At 34.2% G+C, this 21,292-nt stretch overlaps 5 protein-coding genes and 1 non-coding gene across 7 annotated transcripts in view; 1 reads left to right on the top strand and 5 right to left on the bottom strand.

The window, feature by feature from the left end:
* On the bottom strand, window positions 5,883–9,196 carry LOC104746481 (mRNA cap guanine-N7 methyltransferase 1). Of its 2 annotated transcripts, XM_010467965.2 has the most exons (14): window positions 8,854–9,196; window positions 8,387–8,526; window positions 8,227–8,295; window positions 8,068–8,139; window positions 7,871–7,972; window positions 7,651–7,707; window positions 7,377–7,515; window positions 7,225–7,289; window positions 7,077–7,127; window positions 6,823–6,885; window positions 6,600–6,723; window positions 6,458–6,519; window positions 6,281–6,376; window positions 5,883–6,206 (listed from the first exon to the last, which is right to left on the bottom strand). In XM_010467965.2, the coding sequence occupies exons 1-13, from the start codon at window positions 8,927–8,929 to the stop codon at window positions 6,284–6,286; spliced, it is 1,113 nt and encodes a 370-aa protein (XP_010466267.1). In that variant the 5' UTR covers window positions 8,930–9,196; the 3' UTR covers window positions 5,883–6,206; window positions 6,281–6,283. The 2 variants fall into 2 exon arrangements, with proteins under 2 accessions (XP_010466267.1, XP_019092045.1); XM_019236500.1 differs by having other exon boundaries at window positions 5,883–6,376.
* TRNAR-ACG lies at window positions 9,246–9,318 on the bottom strand. The gene has a single exon. It is a non-coding gene; the product is annotated as a tRNA-Arg (tRNA).
* Window positions 9,911–13,661, bottom strand: LOC104746482 (organic cation/carnitine transporter 4). The gene is made up of 2 exons (XM_010467966.2): window positions 13,136–13,661; window positions 9,911–11,284 (listed from the first exon to the last, which is right to left on the bottom strand). The coding sequence occupies exons 1-2, from the start codon at window positions 13,545–13,547 to the stop codon at window positions 10,113–10,115; spliced, it is 1,584 nt and encodes a 527-aa protein (XP_010466268.1). The 5' UTR covers window positions 13,548–13,661; the 3' UTR covers window positions 9,911–10,112.
* On the top strand, window positions 14,734–15,504 carry LOC104746483 (probable histone H2A.2). Its single transcript, XM_010467968.2, has 2 exons — window positions 14,734–15,007; window positions 15,106–15,504. The coding sequence occupies exons 1-2, from the start codon at window positions 14,819–14,821 to the stop codon at window positions 15,313–15,315; spliced, it is 399 nt and encodes a 132-aa protein (XP_010466270.1). The 5' UTR covers window positions 14,734–14,818; the 3' UTR covers window positions 15,316–15,504.
* LOC104746485 lies at window positions 15,811–17,173 on the bottom strand. Its single transcript, XM_010467970.2, has one exon. It carries the CDS (start codon window positions 17,098–17,100, stop codon window positions 16,075–16,077), a length of 1,026 nt encoding a protein of 341 aa, XP_010466272.1. The 5' UTR covers window positions 17,101–17,173; the 3' UTR covers window positions 15,811–16,074.
* Window positions 20,354–21,292, bottom strand: part of LOC104746484 — a 7,175-nt gene continuing 6,236 nt past the window's right edge. The window contains exon 2 of the mRNA XM_010467969.2: window positions 20,354–21,252. Coding sequence (XP_010466271.1) covers window positions 20,559–21,056 — 498 coding nt within the window. The 5' untranslated portion in view covers window positions 21,057–21,252 and the 3' untranslated portion in view covers window positions 20,354–20,558. The remainder of the gene's footprint in view (window positions 21,253–21,292) is intronic.

A 21,292-nucleotide genomic window follows, 5' to 3' on the forward strand; every position in this document is an offset into this window, starting at 1 on the left:
AGCCATGGTCATGCACTCACCTCTTTCAAGAAGATTCTGACCAACAAGAACGAATTCCCTCACTCCTAGCAAGCTTCTAACACCTTCCCAGCCTTAGATCTCCCAAGAACAGCAAGGAATCTCTCAATCTCTTCCCAAAAGCTCAAGAACACTCTCTCTTTGTGTTTTCTCTCAAAAACGGCGAATAACCTAAAACAACACGACCCTAGGTCGTTTTCTTCCTCTAAAACTCGATTTTAGGAATTCTCTAAACCAACCACGCAAACCAGACAATTAAAATTGAACCGACCAAACCGGCCACAATTGGTGTCGATCGATGCCTCACTAGAAGGTGTCGATCGACACCCTTACCAAAATACCAAAAATTGGTTTGCGGGTGTTACATTGTGGGAGCAGTGGAAGATGGCGTCCCATGGCGTCAAGGTTTCTATTTCAGGACTTTGTGTGCGTATCATGCCAATTGGCTTCAAACCATACGGAATCTGGTCTTGAGGGACATGTGAAGCAACGAGACACTGGTTTTGATGAGAGCACCACTGGGGAATCGTCACGATGCAAGATACAACCGTCTTCTCAAACCCATAAAGGAAACCCACAATGTATCTCTCGGATCAGAGATCTCCGAAAACTTATCTGATAGGGTGGTTAGGAAGAAGTAGCTATCTAGTTCCTCAGGAGCAACCTACACAGTTTGGATAACAATGATGCAAGTTTCAGATCACTGTCAATCTAAAATTGTAACCCACGTGAGAACTGGTTTGCTGGGAATTTAATAACTCTGATTCTTAACAGGAGTAGTAGGAAAGAGGTTAAACGTTAAATCCTAGATTAGTAAGGAAGAAATTCTTAGAAACTGATTATCTTAGAAAAGGTCTTTTTCTCCCTTCACAGCTCGAAATTTGATTATAAAACAGAATATGGTTAAATATGGACTCACTTTTATTCGTGTACTTATTAAACTCACACACCTTCTAAGTTTATTTTTAAATAGAATACGTTATGAAAGAACAAAACGTGTACAGTCATAAAGCCAATCAAACATACAAAACCATCACCTCCATGACATAAAGCCTCCGACTAAGCATTATTAGTTGTTATTTGTGTTTACTGTTTATCTTTTCAATTATATATTTGCTTTAGATTTTGGATTTATAGGTTTTTGTTTGTAATTTTTATCATTGGTGGTATTATTATCATTATAATCCTTTTTTAAATAAAACGGAAGTACACGACCTCAAATTGATAGATCATATAATATTAATATAAGTTATAACTAAGATTAATTATTTAATAGGTTATATAAATTAATTATTTGATAGGTTATATATAGATTTAGGATTATGATCCACTTAAAAAGATATTCCAAAGAATAAAATAAAATCTCAAAGAATAATTAACTAACCATATATAGACAAAAAAAATCTCAAAAATTAATAGAAATTAATCACTCTTCTGTAGATTACAAGTGATTTCCGATTATACTAAAAAATAAAATCTTACCTAATTTTATCAGAAAATTTTGACTGAGTAAGGGGTTAAAATTTGAATATTTAAATTAATTTCATATATTTCTTTTGTTGAATTATATAGTTTTATATACTATGATAAACTTTTTAAATAATTTAATTTGGAATTTTTAAAAATAGTTTAATTTGATAATTTTCAGAATATCATAGATATATGATAGATCAAAAAGTTAAAATTATAAACACTCTAATTTGATTTGTTATAGCACGGATCAATAATATGTCACTATAATATGAAAAAAATTTCAAGTAATATGATTTCTTGCTAGAGCATGAGTTAAAATTTCAAAAATATGATTTTTCGGATTAAATTTAAGTTGTGGGATAATGTTGTTTGGTAGGCTTTCTCGGTCACGATAATTTTGACAAACATACGTTACATATTTGGTCCTAAAATTAATATGCGCTATACTATATGTTAATGAAATCATAGAATTAACAATTAAAATACAATATATAATTGTAAACACTAAAAAGTCAAATAAAATTATCACACAACTTAATCTGCGTAATTTAGATATACTATAATATATCTTACAAACTTGATATTACTTTCATAAGTCATATTCAGTATATGATTTCATGCCATAGTATTTTATCTAAAAAACCTTTTAAAATAAATAAAATAATCACATATACGATAGTTTTAAATAAAAATTACCAAATAAACAAAAGAAAATAATTTTAATCTGTGCTCTAGCACGGATTATATTCTAGTATCTTAGTAAGTAAGTGCATGTACGAGGGAATAGTTCATTTATGCTGATGTATAAAGTTATGTCTTAAAGCATATTTGTATATACAAGCATGTATGCAATAATATTATTTGAATAGTAAATTAGTAATACAAGCCGCCCATAAGCACTGAGACGAAAGAAGAAGAAGAAGAAGAAACAAAAACTGAAGGAAATAGAAACAGCTAAGACTTCCACTTGGGCATTGATCAAATGGAATTGTTGTCTGTCTCGATATGTCTTGTATAAGTCATAACGTGACAAAACTCCTTTTTGTAATATCATATTAAATATCTTAATTTTTTCAACTACCTTAAGATATTAAATATACGAATTAATTAATTACAATTTTAATTTGCGCACTTAATTCGTCGATTGCTTCATTATTTTGTTTGTTTTGTTTTTTCTTTGTTTCAATCATATCCCCGCCCTACTTGCTTATTCTAGTAGCATATCTTGCCCCACACAAAATGTTATACTAATTAAATTGTTTATTGTGTTAAAAATTTAACATGCGTACAAAATTAATAATATGTAAAAGTTATATATATATATTTAGGTCAGCTAGTGGTAGAGTTCATATCTAGATTGATGACTTCTACCTTTGGATAATTCCATATTATAGTTCTGATATGTTGTTAGAACTATCATAAACGTGTTTCCTCTTGGAGTAATCAGGATTTATGTTCTTTAGTTTAAAGGAAAACGTAACAATCAAATCTCGTTCTGATATAAACATAATTTGTTTTTTTTTTTTAAGAACATCATGTATTTGCTATTACTAATTAAAGAAAACAAACCCCACTCCCTCATTCTTCTATTTTACTTGTAATCTAAACTAAGCCCTGATTAAATCACAAATGACTCAACTTTGCATGTTTACTTGTGGTTTTAATTTGTTCGAATAGACTTCCAAGAACATTGAAATCTTATATCTTTATGGTAAAAGAAAAAAAATCATATAATTATGTAATATTATTTATTATACATGTAATATCATTTGAGCAAAACGTACTCTGATCAGAAGTAAGATTTTGTAAGAAGACTAGTGTTATTCGTTTAATTAAATAACATCTTATTTAAATATGCCATGAAAGTATTAAGTGAAAAGATTAATAATCGAGCTGATAATTTCTAAATAAACCATAATGTATTCATCGTCACCAACTTTCCCACCCGTCCTAACCCCACAGATGTAGACCAAATCATAATTCTTCTTTCTAGAGCTAATTAATCGATTTCTGTTTTTAATTAGTATATAAATAGGGGTTGACATATCTACAAAAACTTGCTTATCCTCTCGTGAGTAATATATTATTTGATAATGACTCTGATAGGGGTGAATACGAGTTGACTCATTCCAAATTGGTTGTATTCCGATGGTTCATAAATAATCATGTTAGCTAAAATAATTTTTTGATTCAATTTTTAAACACTTATATATTGAAAATACAAAACTGAACTTTCATGAATTGGATTGAGTTTCTTCTCCGAAAGTTCGGGTAAATGTGTCAATTGAATGGATCATCTGTTTATCTTCGTGGAAAGATGAAAGAGTTTAAATAAAAAATTATGGGTCGTTTCTAAAAAATCACAGTATGACAGGTTACAACTTATTAAGTCAACAAAGACATAAATATGTAATATAACATAATACATATCCTTTTTAGGAGTTGACATATCATTTTATAAAACTAGTGCTTCCAACAAAAATATCTTTTAAACATTCATCTTATCAGTATCAACAACAATATAAAATTGACTCTTCTGAACCCAAAAAAAAAAAATGACAAATAAAAAAAGATATCATAGAAGTGATATGGACAACTCTACCGGACACCTCTGTCCGAACATTCTCTCGACCTTTACTATACGGGCTCACTTCTTCTTATTCAAATCGTTATTATTAAAAGGGAGTTAGGTGACAATCTCGAATCAATTGTTCAAAACTACATTTACAAAAATTATGCTACTTGTATTAGTTTTGATGTCTAATATAATTAGTACATATATGAAATAATTATAAACGAAGATAGATAGATCTTTCGATTTGTAGCTATATATATATACATCTAGTAATTTTTTTAACTAATGATATACAACTCTTATCAGTCGGACGATAAGCCAACTTCTAACATCTAAACGTAGAGGATTATTTATTGATGATACATAAATGGTGTTTTTGTACTTCTAATTCTTCATAATCAAAAGTACGAGGAGAATCGTCGATATGTGAACAAATGGTTAGTAAAGCATTAGATCGAAGTTGTTGTGACCGCATGATAGCAATACCTCATTCTTGCATCATCAAAAATATACATAATTTAAAATAAATTATTTTGATTGACCAATAAAAAACAAGTTAAGGAAAAAAGGAAAAAATAATTGATTATAACAGGACGAAGAGAGCAAATAATGGAGTGACTTTTTTGTTCTACTTTTCTCGATCTGCTATGATTGATTATATTCTTCAGACTAAGCTTACTTAATTGAATAGTAGTAGTATCATCTTAAAGAGAAAGTAACGTCTTTAATTAACATTAATAATTGGACTTTGTGCATTTGATTATCACATAATGATTAACCTATAAATTTTTGTAAAAAAAGTATTTTGTTTGCCTACTCTAGAGAGATATTTATAGCTTTTCGTACCAAACAGAATTATATCTTTGTTATTAGACTTCGGATGCTTACAACAACATGATAAACGATGTTGCTAGTGAGACCGATACAAGCCAAATGATGTTGTCGGTGTTAAATAATTGGTGCAAATATTGAAACATGTAGTAGTATTAGTTATGTAATATTATTATTTGTCCAAATGGGTCATATTTATAATTTTACATTTTTGAATAGTTCTCAGATTTTGAAAGATATATGTAAAATTGTGAGCTTAGTAGTATATATGCAATATTAATATAACTAAACCTTCTCGTATAATTACTCGCATTAAACATTGACGTGATCTTGGTATCAATTAGTCTACATAAAGTAATTCATTTCTTATCCTACCAAATTACGTTAGGCAGAGTGTGTTTGGATCTGTTAGGTTATTTAGGTTAACCTCTATTCTTCGAACCGACAAAAGTCTTTGTGTATTTAAGAAACCATTTGTGATGTTCTTCAGCTTTTAACAGATTTTTAAAAAGGAAAAAAATCTGCAAATTCATAATATGAGAATGGTTCGAAACTTCAAAATTGGAACGGAAGGTCTTAGAAATATTTGAAAAGAAAGAACACACTAAACCAACCAGAGGGTTCGATTGTTTCAATCTTAAGCGAAGAGACTGAGCAAAGCAGAAAGTTCCAACAGAAAAAAAGAGAACCAAACAGAGTCACATGTTCGAATGTGTTTCTGGTCTGTTAATACCACTCGAGAGTCGAGATCTTTGTATGGAAAGAACATGCTTTGAACATACATTGAGATTAAGAGAAAATAAAGACAACAAGTCGTGATTAAAGTTTCGCTTGTTCTCTGAGTTGTTTAAGCTAAATTAGAAACTTTTTTGTCCTTGTTCTATGTAAGAGTTTGGTAAGGACAACCAGATAACGCGTAAATCTTGCCTCTTATAATTTTCTTGTTTAAGTTTTAACCACACGAGAGTCAAAAGTGAGATCGAAAGCAACAGAATAACATAACAAAAACTTGAATCTTTCTCAATTTCGTCAAGTTCACAGTGAATATAATCTCAGTGTATAGTAATACAAATAAAAAGCCATCGACCTTTGTAAACAAAAGTACGCTGCAAATACATCATAATACAAGTCATGAATAATGCCATGATGGTTATCATGTTCATCATCCTGATGGTATATTAAAAGCCTACACACTTGAAAACACAAGTGTTCCAACAACTATTCGTATTATTAGGCTTCTTGTCATCTTCTTTCTTTGTGAAGGGGGCAGATTTTTCTTATGTAAACCAATCTCTCAATTCAAAATGGCCTACAGCATAAGAGAACAAAGTGAGACCAAAACAGAGACTTGAGACACTGGTATGTAATGGAACAGTCTCTCACACTTCAGTTATCGATATACAAAACATCGTCTTTTGATAAGTTCATTTTCCCATTCTTCCTCCGCCCACTCCTTCGAGCTCCATCTGATTCTCCCCTCTGTAAAACCCCACCATTTATAAAACATAACCAATGGAAATAGGAAATGTGAAAATCGAAAAACGATAAAAGAAGACAAACCTTCCTCAAGACAAAGGAGAGGTATAGATATGCAGCTTCCCATTCATCAGCTGATAATGTGCCTGGAAAAAGATTTGTCGAGTCAGTTATGTTTTTATCGCATTTGATTAGAATTAAACGGATAATATGAACAAAGACTTACTCTGATCATTGTTACCATCACCCAAAGCACCAAGCCTTCTCATGAGTTCCACAAACTCTGGCTTTTTCATATACTCATGGACAAACTCGTGGGAGTTCTTCACAAATACCAACTCTAAATCATACTATCCAAAAAATCATGGGACAATGTCACTCTCACAAATCTAAACCAGTGATTTTGGCAATTAGAGAGTTTTCTAGTTAACACGAGATCAAGCAATTACCTCTTCTGCTAAAGACTTGAAGACGTTAAAGGGTACAATCCATTCAGGGCAATCAACAGCATCCTACATTACAAATTCATATGTTACATTTACTTTAATACAGCAAAACTAACAGGAAAGATTTTGGTAAACCTCCATCGAATTGCTCCTTGTGTTGTACAATTAATATACACCAAAGCTTTTTTTTTTAAATGCTTAAGTTTCTGAGGTAGACTAAGTGAATAACTCCAGAAAATTGTAGATAAATTATGTACCTCAAGATGAAACACGTATTCGATACCAAAGGGGCTGCTAGATTTGAATTTCTGAACCATATATAACAAATATCAACATCAGAACCACAGCAGAGATAACTTTGCGCTAAACGTTAAAAAGATAAAGCTATGGACAAACAATGATCACCTTTTGGGAATACTCTGCACCAAAACGAATCCAGTATACACTATTACCAATCTCCAAACCTTCAGCTGCAAATTCAGTATACAACAAAGAACAGATTAATTTACCAAAATCCACAGATCAAATTCTAAGCAACGAAGCAAAAGAAAAAGAACCTTCTCTGAGTTTTTTTATAATAACATTGGCATCTGGCATTGTTCCGATAAAGACACCTCCAGGACGGAGTAAAGCTGAAACATTTGCCAAAGCTCGTCGTGCTCGTGCCTCAGTAGTCCATGAGTAATGCATAGCAAACTACAAATAAGCAAGAACTTGGTAGCTTTAGAATCTATAACTACACCATTAACCTTATTTCACCAAACGCTCTTCATCAAATACCAGTGGGAATCAGTAATTTGAAAACAGAAAGGCGATCAAAATATATGAGACCTGACAACTGCATATATCAAAAGGGGCATCCTCTTCAAGAATCTTGTCTAGCTCTACCTGTAATCATTGAAATGCAATTCCACTATTAGGACTTACAAAATCGTCAAGCAAATGAACTTTTGAGTTTGCTGTTGCATATGCATCTGGTCATTTGACTCATATCATGTCAATATATAATCGAGATCCCTGAACTACTAGAAGGGTGTTGTTCTCATAATACCTCAAAACAATCCCCACATAGTAAACGGGACGGAAAACTGAACTTTTTACGCCGCTGATGATGGTCTGCATCACCATTATAACGCGTGCGGCAATCTTCAATCTGATATCAAGTGTAACATATAAGCAATTTTCAGATAGAGAGATATGAAAGATATGCAAAAAAAGATACAGCTATTATTAAGCTAGTCAACTTACCGACCCTTCAGCAATATCGATCCCAACATAGTACCCGATCCTCGCTTTGTCCCACTTGATCAAATCACCACCCTGGTAGATTCAATACATTAGAAAACGTTTTGAGATATTAACAATATTGAAATAAACAAGAAGATATGTTTTTAAGAAGAGAGGAACCTTTCCACAGGCAAGATCGAGGACAGCATCGTCAGGACGAGCATAAAGCTGGATCAACACACTTTTAATCTGTTTGAAAGAATAAGAAGAAGAAACAAATTAATACAAGTTGAAGTGTCCCCGTAGAGAAGAAGGTGGTGTTAAAATGAGTAAAACCAACCCAGTTGTTAAGTTTCTTCAAATGAATGATAGGACTAGCTTCTCGCTCTTCCAATGTTTGGTTAGTTCTCCGACTGTAATGATCAGCAACTTTCCGAGCAAAATTCTTAGTGGTCTCATCTTCCAGAAACTGAGAATCACCTGAAAGAAAGAATATAACTTTTAAGCTTTACAATCATAGTCATTTTGATAAAATCTATAAGAATCCAAGTGAAAGCTTGAACTAAAACTCGAACAAGACAAGCAGAACAACACAGTTAACACTAGAGGGGATAGAAACTATAAAGAACGAAACTTTTTCCAACGGGTTAGCAAAACCAACTCTATACTCCAAAGGAGAAACTAGCAAGGAATAAAACAAAACTCCTGTATAACTTGAATCCAATCAACAGAACACAAGGAGGCCAGATTATGTAGAGAGGAGGAGGAGGAGGAGGAGGAGGAGGAGGAGGAAGAGGGAAACGAAACCTTCGGGATTAGATTTGAATCTGGAAGAAGAGGGAGGACCAGAGCTTGAAGGAGAATCAGGGTATCCTCGTTTCATAACAAATAAAAGCCAAAGGTTTGTTTACGAATTTCTTAACTTGTAGCCCTTTGATGTTCTTCAACTCCAAATTAAACAAAACGAGAAAGAAAAAGGAGGATGCTTTGGAGTTGGGATTTTCTTAAATCGTCGATTCAACCCTTTTTGTTTTTCTTCTGCGACAAAGCAAAAACAACGCAAAATTTTGGTTTAATATGAAATCTATTGGTTCATAGAAAAAGCCCCAATTTCTGTTTTGCGGCTGCGGCTTCGGCCTTGTGTCATACCGCTGCGACATAATATTAGTATTTTGGTCGGAAAAACAAAAAGTAATATACGATTCCACTGGGGATCGAACCCAGAATCTCTGGTTTCGTAGACCAGCGCCTTATCCATTGGGCCATGGAACCAGATGTTAGTTCTGTCTCAAAATAACATTAATATTGTTTTTAAATTTATTCTTTTCCTGCACTGGCCCATTTACCTTGTAGCCCAACCCAATTTAGTTTGTGAACGATGTTTGTTTTTTTTTTTTCCTTAACCTACTTTGACAGTCTTAACTTCTTTCTCCTTGATCATTTTCTTCACCGCTTGAATCCTAAATTCTCTGATCTGATCTCCGAAGATGGAAGCTGTTTTTCGCTTTAATGGACCCGTAGTACCTGCGTTCAAAGTTGACATTCAGGCTGATGGTTTTACAGTTACTGTTCCGGCTGGGTTTAACATTACCCTTATTCCTGTTGATGGAACCAATGCACAAATTCCTATTCCTACGCTTGTAGGTGGACTCTCATCCAACGTTAATGGAGCCGCTCCTGTTGCTGAAGATGTTAAGCCTCCTGGTGTTGTAGGCTGATTCTGATAAATCCTCCATCGTGTCATTTACATATAAGTTGTTAATTTGTTTACGAATGTTGAGTTTGGCATCGATCCATTATTTATTTATTTATTTTTCTTTTGCAAACAGGATCTGTCACATCTATGTTATTTGTCTTTGCTCTGTTCATAGAAAAGTGTTGGCAAAACCATGAACGTGTTCACTAAAATCAATGTTAACCTTATTTATCAACGCCCTTCACCATTCAAAACCCAAAAACCTTAACGCAAAAATCACAACGTACAAAACAATTCGACATTTGAAAACACCTATCCCTAAGATCTTTATTTGTGTCTTCATGTCTAAGTGTTGTTGATTCCGTTGCTTTTAACACACTACTACTTCTTCTCTGCCTCCTCTGTTACTCTCAGCTTCGTGCATCCCAAACATTGTATCATACAAGGGCTTGTTCAACGTCTCCGGCAAGTAAAACGCAAGCCCACCTCCCACTAACCCGCAAACAGCAAACACCCCAAACGGTAACTCATCCCCTAAAACCACCACAAAAGGCGCCAGGATCGCTCCCATTTGAGACGCCTGAGTAGCGCAGCCCAATGCCGCGTTCCTCACCACCGTAGGAAACAGTTCAGCTATATATATGAACAGAAGATTGTACGTTCCGGCCATCCCAAATATCCCTAAAACCCCTGCAACCATTCTAACCGACTTCCATGTACCAGCTCCCCATATAGCGAATCCGGCTAGGCAGAAGACGCAGCTGAACCACTGCGTCCCTATAGACAGCGGTTTCCTCCCGTACTTGTCTAGGAAAGCCGCTGTTATAGCAAACGCGGGCATCTCCGCCACCGCGTTGACAAAGACGTTGAGGTAGAGATTGGTCTTGAGGTTGACTACGTTGAGGCTTAGTCCGTAGTACACAATCGAGACCGTGAAACTTATGGCAACTGTAATGAGAAGTCTGATCCGCGTGAGAGGCGACAGTATAACATCTTTGAGCGAACCCTCAACAGCAGTATTATTCCTCTCTCCGTTTTTATCTTCCACGTCGTCGTCTACAGCAAGAGTGACTCCATCGGGAATGTGACGCCCGTTCGTTTTAGCGATACAATGCATCAGCTTCATCGCCTCGTCAACTTTGCCTCTCACGAGATACCACCTAGGGGACTCGGAGATGAATGGGATAACAATGATTAGGAACAAGAGAGAGGGTAACGAAGACACTATGAAAAGCTCCCTCCATGATCTGAAAACGTAAGCAATGCCGGATAGAACTGCAATGCCGCCAGAGAAAAAGTAGAAAGTTGACATTCCGGCTACACCGCGTTTGCTCGGTCCTATGGGTTCATTGGCTAGGACAAACGCGGTTAGGCCTACACCACCGGTGCTGAAACCTGTCAAGAACCGGAGAACCACATAGGTCCAGTAGTTTGGGGAGAAAGCTGTCGCGATTCCGAAGATTGAGTTAATAATGCAGACGACTGTTAGTGAGCCTTTTCTTCCTAGCTTCGAGTCTGATAGATGTCCGAATACTCCCGCACCTGCACATAATTAAGTCATCACACCTATAATTAATTAAGCCATATTTGTAACCAATAAATGTAGGGTAACAAAAAGTTATACAATAGTAAAAAAAAACAGTTTAAAACTTTGGTTAAAGACTTATCAAAAAGATTTGACAAGTTCATAGGGGACCATAAGGAATGTATGGTCTAAAAAACGAAGTACTTTTTTGAGATATGTTGGACCAATGTTTCACAATCATTTTTCTGCTATTTATATGAAAACGATATCTTCAACTTTCATGGAACATAAATTGACTAGTATGCAACTCTAATTGGATATTCCTTGGTATATCCTATTAATTATGTGATATGTATCAAATGCAGAGATTGGATCATCTAGAGCCAAACTGTCTCTTTTTAATAAACTAATCTAAACATAAGCCAAAATAAGGTATACAACTTTTGGTTTTTCTATTGTCATTATATGAGCCAATATTAGTAACGATCGAGGTCATATTGTAATGATTATTTTGTTTGTTTATGCAAGTAGCTAGACATGTAGTAGAACTAGATGTGTCTTTGGCTACACGTTTGTTTCAAATGTGAACGTGATGTTGTCGTATTCATAAATAGCATCCTAATGTAAATTGTGTCTTAAACAAGATCATAACATGCTCTAAAAAAAAAAAAAAACTATGAATAGTCGAACATATTTCAAAGATTAATTAACAAATTAACATCGATAGAAATTTCTTAAGAAAACTACTTATTTTTCTACTAAAAGTATACTCATGTAGTCATGTGAGATAAAACCTAGCTATTTCAGGAAAACAAAAGAGGTGGCCTGTACTAAAAGTATACTCATGTAGTCATGTGAGATAAAACCTAGCTATTTCAAGAAAACAAAAGAGGTGGGATGAACGTGTGAAATGATGTTAGGTGAATCATGATTTTAAAGCCGAAGCGGTGGTATAACCCAGACAGGCGCACGCCATGCCAAGAGAGATATTTTTGTGTGTTTTTCAACTTTACAGATCAATTCAACGAATATTAAAGCAGGAAATTATGACTTTTTATCCCCAAAAAGCCAACAAGATAATATAGAATGTGATCAACGTAACTCCTTTAGTCAGTCACACCTCAACGTAACTCCTTTAGTCAGTATGAATGTATAATTTACATTCTTGTCATTTTAACTGTTTTGTTTTTTAGCACCAAGCATACGAATCAAAGTCTATCTTTTCTTTTATCGCCAATCACTTTTTTTTTTGTGTGCGTGAATTTGAACCGCCTAATAAATATTATGGGTAAAAGCATTATCTATTCATTCAAAATTTTCTAGTATTATAAAATGAGAGGTATATATCGGAAAAAAAGTGAGGTACATATCCTTTACTCTATAGTGTTATTTTCTAAAAACTGGATAAATCATAAAAGATTCATGTGATCAGGGCACGTGGTATACAACTGGGAAGGATCCAGATTCAAGCCAATGTTGGATCCAATATACTAAGCAGTAAGCAAGCACACAAAAAACCAAAAAACTTGAAAAGAGACAAATCCACTTAAAATGTTAAAATGTTAAAATGTTAAAGAGTTTAGAGTAAACTTTTGGTCGTTATCGAATTAGATACACACTCGGAAAACTATATATTACAAACAACAACCCAAATTATGTATTTTATGATTTTTCTTAAGAAAATAATCAAAGTTTCTTTAGTTAAGTTAAAACTTAAAAAACATTTAACAGATTAATTTCATTTTTTGTTTGCTATCATTATCTTTTTTTAAAAATTGAATTCGACGTGAAATATATTTTCAGGAAACAGCTGTTATTTTCTGGTTAAAATAAAAAACAAAACTTAGAAGAGATAAAAAAAAACTTACCGATCATGCATCCGGCGAAGAAGAGAGCTTGAACGAGACCAACCTTATACTTCTCGCCGCAAATCAAACCCCACTCCGACACGGTGGAGCTTCCTTTACCCGCCGTCCATTCCCAAGAACTCGGATCCATACCACAAGTCGAAGACCCGACCCGACAATCCGACCCGACGCATCTCCACTCGGGCTCTTGATCGGCGAATATCATAACCATCGTGTGAAACGCCTCTAAAGCCCAAGCAAGACACGTCAAAACAAAGTGTTTCATCTGCCACCTCCCGAACTCGCCGCAATATCTCTGTAACATCTCGTCTATGCATAATCTCTCCTCTCCTTCCGCTTCTTTCTTCGCCGGGATTTTATCTAGCAACGGTTGTCGGACGTCGTTGCCGCTCCTCTCCACCGGAGACTCCATAATTTTTTATTTTATTTTAGAGGCGTTCTTGATTTGGGTTGACGCGAAAGAAGAGGTGGCTTCTTTGTCGTATATATATATCTCTTTGCAATATTTTAGTAACTAGTATTTTTTTTATTGTTGATGATATTGATTGACTACATAAGTGAAAAGAGTTGTGTTAATATCTCTGCTTATATAATAGCTAAAAATATGGTAAATGTTAATAACGTGTATGAGTTGTCACTTTGAAAATTAGTATGCCACGTCATAATATTCAACAAATACATGAATACATATAGTATAAGTTCCATTTTCAAAGTCAAAAAACAATTGATTCTATCTATGGTTTAATTACCTAACCTGTAATTGTTACTTAGCATGTATGATACAATATTTCACCTGATGCTTTAAAAAATTCCACTAATATAACATTATTATTTTTAGTGTATTTTAGTAATCTATTATTTTTTTGTACTTTTAGAGACTTAATAAGTCTCTCATTAATAAATAATGTGATTTAGCTTGAAAATATTTATTTTATATGTTATCTTAAATTTGAAGATTTCTAATTAATATATTTAAGATCATATCATATAAAAATTTAAATATATTTAATTTTATTAATTAGTTATATTTATTTATAAGAATAAATTATTATATTATATAGTATTAATAATAAAATATACTTCATTTGTCTCTTATAGATTAATGTGTAAAATATTTTGTTTTTCAAACATTGATTTTATAGATAAAAAGATTAAAATGATTTTTCTAGTTTATATTTTTTTCCAGATGACATTTATCTAATGGTTTATATTTTATCTATCTACTAAAAAATAATTATAAATTAATTGATAATTAAAATTTAATTTTTTTTTAATATGTGTAATAATGTCAAAAAAAATCAATTTATTATGGAGAGAGGAAGTATATAGGATTTGTTAGATTTCAAAATTTATTGTATATCAAATTTGCTGTATTTTTCAGACAGAAGGGTATTTTCGTCAACGCAGCATTTTAACGTGGATCCACCTGTGTAGTTCAAAACAAAAGGTAAATCCAGAACTGTCGATTATGAACCGTCGATCTTAAATATAATCCAACGGCAATCACAGCGATCCGAGTGATTGTTTTCTATTGGACAAGCATCAACTCAACCGTCTCTCTACACAATATATATATATATACACCCAAGAGCCTTGTCTCCACTGTATAGTTCTCGTATTGTTATCCCTCGCTTTGAAAATTTTCGTATTTGTTTTTGTTATCTCTCTCTTTCGAAACCACAAATGGCTGGTCGTGGCAAAACCCTTGGATCTGGCGTTGCTAAGAAGGCGACTTCGAGAAGCAGCAAAGCCGGTCTCCAATTCCCAGTTGGTCGAATCGCTCGTTTTCTGAAGAACGGCAAGTACGCCGAACGTGTTGGTGCTGGTGCTCCGGTTTACTTAGCCGCCGTTCTCGAATACCTCGCCGCCGAGGTAAATTATCATATTTGGATCTTCAATTTCTATTTTTTTAAATAAAAAAATGATTTTTTAACCGGTTTGTGTTTGTTTTGGGAATTGGATCTGTGTAGGTGTTGGAATTGGCTGGGAACGCAGCGAGGGATAACAAGAAGACTAGGATTGTGCCACGTCACATTCAGCTAGCGGTGAGGAACGATGAGGAGCTGAGCAAGTTGCTTGGTGATGTGACCATTGCTAATGGAGGTGTGATGCCTAACATTCACAACCTTCTTCTTCCCAAGAAGGCTGGTGGTTCTAAACCTTCCGTTGATGAAGATTAGATTAGTTTATCGTGTTGTTGTGGTTTGCTAGCTAATGTCCTAATTAATGTGTAGCCTTTAGGTTCAGATTAGATCTGGTTTAGTTTAATTTGGTGTTTCATTAGCCTGTGGTGGTGTAGAGTCCTCCACACTATGTTTGAAAAGAAATGTTGGAATCTTATGATATGATATTATTATTCGTTATGCCTATATTTGTGTCATTTGTTCGAATCCGCAAGTGAATTTGCAAATTCATACCCATAATACCCAAATTAAAGAGGTTTTGAATAGATAAATTGAGGCATGACCGGCTAAATGACACAATTAATCCCTCAGGATTGCCTACACTTTATATTCTTAACTTTTCAATTTTGGCATTAGCACATTAGATTTATGGACTTGGCTCATATTAGAGCAGAAAAAGCTTGCCCTTTCTAGTTAACGAAATTTGCATGTCGGATTAGTTACATGGCAAAGCGCATAAGTTGAAGTACATGACTTCAAGTCTTCAAAGAGTAAGCCTCCAACAGGATTACACATTCAATTCAACAACAATGAGAAGAATAGATGTGTAGTGACAAACAAAAACTGAAAGCATTCAATGCTCAAAGCCTCAAACCTAACCTTGCAACGCGTGCTCAATGCCCAAGGATGAGACTGATGTATTAGATTGAACTCGTAAGGTTTCTCTATGCAAACATTGATTCTTTACAGGAAACTCTCTTAATTCAAGAAAAACTGAACAAGACATTACTAAACATTGGACTTCTAAAACCCCAATTACTTCTTCCCAGTGATGTTTGAAACCAAATCCTTGAGAAACTTAGCTGATTTGGTGATAGGCGAATTCATAGCCATCAAGTTATAGAGAACAAGCTCAACTTCATCCATTGAAGGCCTAGCTTTGAACTGAGACACCACTTTCAAAGTTCCATTACCTTCTTCTTCTTCAACAAGGACGTTCCATCTCTCTCCACTCACAACACCATCTCTCACACACTTAAAGATCACACCTTTCCGCTTACTCAACACTCCTCTCACTTCTAAACCTGTGAACGCATAAATCACTTCAAAGGAACCAATAAAGCCACTGAACTCATCACCAAAGCTTTTCTCTTCCTCGAACAACCATCTCGGGTTGATCATCACCACAGGTTTTGAAGAAAAAGCTTCACTCGCCGTCCTCACATCCTCCATCTGCGTTCTCTCCGGGGCCATGAAAACCGCCACGTCAGCAAATCTCAGAGCTTTGGTAACAGAGTCTGAAACAGGGGACATGGGGATGTGGCTGATAGAGTCTGACCGGAAAGCTTTGACGGCGGAATCGAGGAAAGAAGTGTCAGGCCAGAGGAAGAGAAGCTTGACATTGGGAGAGCCTCTTCTCGAGATGGGTAAGTCATGAAAGATGGAAAAAGCGAGCTGAGAGAGAGAGGAAGGAGAGTCATCGTCAAGGATTGGGATCTCAAGACGGAATCTTGGTTGTTTGAGCTTCTTGAGTTTTGGGGAAGCGAGTTTTGGGTTGTTTAAAGGTTTGATGAGACAAGAAGAGAGACAAGTCTTGGCTTGAAGAATGGCTTCTTCTTTGGAGTTAGGAGGAGAAGAAGGTGAAGGAAGTGAGAAACAGAGAGGAACGAAGAAACGAGTAGTTGTGGTGTGTTTGTGGCTGAGCCGTGAATGTTGTTGGGAGAGTGATTTGGAGAAATGAAGATGGAAGATTCTGGAACTTGGAGGACATAACGAAGGAGAAGATGGGTTTAGAGGTTTGAATGTCTGTGTATTGAGTTTGAAGAGAGTCGAAGAAGCCATGGCTGATGATGCGGAAAAGCAGAGAAAGAGGATAAGGTCGTTCAAATTAGAAATTTGCACACGTATGAATTTTAGCCTCGCACAAGTGTTACAAAATCGATCGAATAATAAAAACAAAAATTTTAATTTCGGTTTGGGTCGGTTTATATACTCGTCAACCCATAGTTGTCTCTCTCTTTTGTTAGAAATTCGATCAATAACTTGTCACCCTATTGTTGTTGTCTCCCTAGAGAGAATCTCCTAACCAAATCATCTGAAAGACTGATCTTGTGGATTGTGCCTAACCAGATCAATTTATTTTATTGTTGTCTTTGTATACTCACCTGCTGGTTCTCTTGTGGATCGTGCCTAACCAGATCAAATTAATCACCACTTGAAATTGACTTAAATAAATATCTGGTATGATCATCCTAACAGACTGATCTTTGTATATATTTGTAAACTTTATTTAAGTCAATTTACAATGATATCATGGTAGCGATGAAGTTTTCTTTTTAGAATGATAGCAATGAGTTTGCATTAGTTGTGTTGTATTTCTATTTGTTTAATTATTCTTTTTGTAAATGACAATTTCTTGTTATTATCATTAGTGAAAACAGATCTTACCAAGATTTTCATAGATAATATTGAAAAATCAAAATTTTCTATAAAAAAACAATTACGGGAAATATTCCAATTATTAATTTGAAAATTGTAAATTTTTGTATAATCTTTCATAAACTGAAAGTCATCACCAAAAAATAAATACTAATATCACTTAAATAAATTGATTTAAATGTTAACATCAGTTTTTCAATGATATATATTAACATCCATTACAATAATCAATATAAATATTTTTGGATATTAACATCAGTTTGAAATAAACTGATATAAATTGTTTGCATCAACAAATAGTAAATTATTTATTAAAGTGATACAATTATTTTTAAATCATTTTAAAATAATGTAAATATATAAAATAAATGATGTAAAACAAACATTTTTTTTGTAGTGATACCAAATCAGTCACAATGCCCAACAAGGCTTATCTGGGCCAGAAAAAAAAAATACTTTTAACCTTGAAGGTCAGTTACTTGTCTCTGAAACGCAAATTCTCTGCCGGAATAAACCCAGACAAAAAGACATTGATTCCTTGTCTTACACAGCAAACAGGAGAGTCACCACACTATAAGCGGTGGGTGTTCCATACATGTAGCAGATGATATCTGACATAAACTCGAGCACACCTAGGTCATGGTCTGCGACTATTACGTAGCTGCAACAACGAGCGATCATGTAAGCACCAATTTTTTTTCTTTTTCAGGAAAAACTGAATACCAAGGTGAAAGTATATTTGTTACTGGTTGTTAGAGCATATCCATCGGTGAACTCTCAAACTTGAGATACTATATTGATTTTATTAATATTTTAATACAATACTGTTATCTAATTTAATTAATTATTTTTGTTCTTAAATTGAACAATGAAATGATGACAGATAAAGAAGAGAGGGTATGAGAATGTCTTACTTTGTCTACACTCATCATAGGGAAAAATGGCCATTTCATACCCGTACACACCAAAAGTGCGAATTGCTACCTGTACAAATAAGAAATGCTAATTTAAACCTTCCGTTGATGAAGATTAGAGTACTTATCGTGTCTTCTGTTTAGTTTAATGTCTAATTAATGTGTAGCTTAGGTTCAGATTAGATCTGATTTAGTTTCATTTGGTGTTTCATTAGCATGTGGTGGTGTAGAGTCCACACTTATGTTTGAAAAGAAATGTTGGAATCTTATGATATCCTCCTTTTAATAAAAGGAAAGTACACAACTTAAGTTTTGTAGACTTTATAAAAAATATAAATGGTTACAAATGCATACTAATAGGTTATATATAAGATATACATTAACCATATACTCTTCATAAGATAACTCTTTATATATAGATAATAAATAATAAATCCATAAATCGTGGAGTATATAGATAATAAATAATAAATCCATAAATCGTGGAGCAAATATATCATGAAGATCACAACATAGTTATTTCAAATGATCTTCTTTTTAATAAAAGAAAAGTACATAACATAGTTTATATTATTTATATTATAATATAAAATAAAGAGAAGTACACAATATAGTTTATATTATAGTGATTAAATTATATTATTTAATTTAAAATTATAATCGCGGAGTTATTTCAAATGATCTCCTTTTTAATAAAAAGAAGTACACAATATAGTTTTTGTAGACTTTATATTTTTAATTAATTATAAATGATTACAAATAGGTTATAGGTAGGTTATAGATTAATTCATATAGTAATGGTTACACCTAAATATTGGGTGCAACCTTAATTGGAGATATTCCAAATTGATAATTGATATATTAATGGTAATAAATAAAATCATGGATCTTTCAAACTGTATTTTCAGAAGATTTTAGTCATATATCAAGTTGTTTCCAAAGATCCTTAAACACAATATTAGAAATTTACTTTCCACAGATTTTATTAAAAAACCATAACGTTCAATAAAAATTAGGACCATGCTAGAGCACAGATTGAATTTTGTTTTTATATTATAATTTTAAGACTTACAAACTCAAGCACGAGTTAAATTTTTATATACTCTAGCACGGAAGCTGCTGGACACACTCTAGCACGGATTAATAATTTCATATACTCTAACACGGGTTAAAATTAACAATATAAGACTTACATAATAAATTTACATTTCATGAATAATATTTACAATAATTATTTGCATGAGTTGCATCCAAATAATATTATATACAGTTACATATATAATATTTTAAAAATAATAAAATGTATTTTAACCCGTGCTGTAACACGGGTCCAAATCTAGTGATATTATTATTCGTTATGCCTATATTTGTGTCATTTGTTGGAATCCGCAAGTGAATTTGCAAATTCATACCCATAATACCCAAATTAAAGATGTTTTGAATTGAGAAATTGAGGCGTGACCGGCTAAATGACACAACTAATCCCTCAGGATTGCCTCCTCTTTACATTCTTAACTTTTCAAATTTGGCATTAGCACATTAGATTTATGGACTTGTCTCATATTGGATCCGGAAGACCTCTTGGGACTTAGAGCAGACAAAGCTTGCCCTTCCTAGTTAATGAAATTTGCATGTCGGATTCGTTACATGGCAAAGCGCATAAGTTGAAGTACATGACTTCAAGTCTTCATAGAGTAACTTACACATTCAATTCAACAACAATGAGAAGAATAGATGTGTAGTGACAAACAAAAACTGAAAGCATTCAATGCTCAAAGCCTCAAACCTAACCTTGCAACGCGTGCTCAATGCCCAAGGATGAGACTGATGTATTAGATTGAACTCGTAAGGTTTCTCTATGCAAACATTGATTCTTTACAGGAAACTCTCTTAATTCAAGAAAAACTGAACAAGACATTACTAAACATTGGACTTCTAAAACCCCAATTACTTCTTCCCAGTGATGTTTGAAACCAAATCCTTGAGAAACTTAGCTGATTTGGTGATAGGCGAATTCATAGCCATCAAGTTATAGAGAACAAGCTCAACTTCATCCATTGAAGGCCTAGCTTTGAACTGAGACACCACTTTCAAAGTTCCATTACCTTCTTCTTCTTCAACAAGGACGTTCCATCTCTCTCCACTCACAACACCATCTCTCACACACTTAAAGATCACACCTTTCCGCTTACTCAACACTCCTCTCACTTCTAAACCTGTGAACGCATAAATCACTTCAAAGGAACCAATAAAGCCACTGAACTCATCACCAAAGCTTTTCTCTTCCTCGAACAACCATCTCGGGTTGATCATCACCACAGGTTTTGAAGAAAAAGCTTCACTCGCCGTCCTCACATCCTCCATCTGCGTTCTCTCCGGGGCCATGAAAACCGCCACGTCAGCAAATCTCAGAGCTTTGGTAACAGAGTCTGAAACAGGGGACATGGGGATGTGGCTGATAGAGTCTGACCGGAAAGCTTTGACGGCGGAATCGAGGAAAGAAGTGTCAGGCCAGAGGAAGAGAAGCTTGACATTGGGAGAGCCTCTTCTCGAGATGGGTAAGTCATGAAAGATGGAAAAAGCGAGCTGAGAGAGAGAGGAAGGAGAGTCATCGTCAAGGATTGGGATCTCAAGACGGAATCTTGGTTGTTTGAGCTTCTTGAGTTTTGGGGAAGCGAGTT

The sequence above is a fragment of the Camelina sativa genome, chromosome 15, assembly GCF_000633955.1.
Source record: "Camelina sativa cultivar DH55 chromosome 15, Cs, whole genome shotgun sequence".
Lineage (NCBI taxonomy): Eukaryota > Viridiplantae > Streptophyta > Magnoliopsida > Brassicales > Brassicaceae > Camelina > Camelina sativa.

Bases quoted from the DNA above. Each gene is read 5' to 3' on its own strand.
- LOC104746481 (XM_010467965.2), bottom strand. From the start codon at position 8,929: ATGAAACGAGGATACCCTGATTCTCCTTCAAGCTCTGGTCCTCCCTCT. The intron at 8,527-8,853 runs GTTTCGTTTCCC...TCTTTCTTTCAG, and splicing joins ATTCAAATCTAATCCCGAAG to GTGATTCTCAGTTTCTGGAA. The intron at 6,724-6,822 runs GTAATTGCTTGA...TTTTTTGGATAG, and splicing joins TCAAGTCTTTAGCAGAAGAG to TATGATTTAGAGTTGGTATT.
- LOC104746482 (XM_010467966.2), bottom strand. From the start codon at position 13,547: ATGGAGTCTCCGGTGGAGAGGAGCGGCAACGACGTCCGACAACCGTTG. The intron at 11,285-13,135 runs GTAAGTTTTTTT...AATTATGTGCAG, and splicing joins CTTCGCCGGATGCATGATCG to GTGCGGGAGTATTCGGACAT.
- LOC104746483 (XM_010467968.2), top strand. From the start codon at position 14,819: ATGGCTGGTCGTGGCAAAACCCTTGGATCTGGCGTTGCTAAGAAGGCG. The intron at 15,008-15,105 runs GTAAATTATCAT...GGATCTGTGTAG, and splicing joins TCGAATACCTCGCCGCCGAG to GTGTTGGAATTGGCTGGGAA.
- LOC104746485 (XM_010467970.2), bottom strand. From the start codon at position 17,100: ATGGCTTCTTCGACTCTCTTCAAACTCAATACACAGACATTCAAACCT.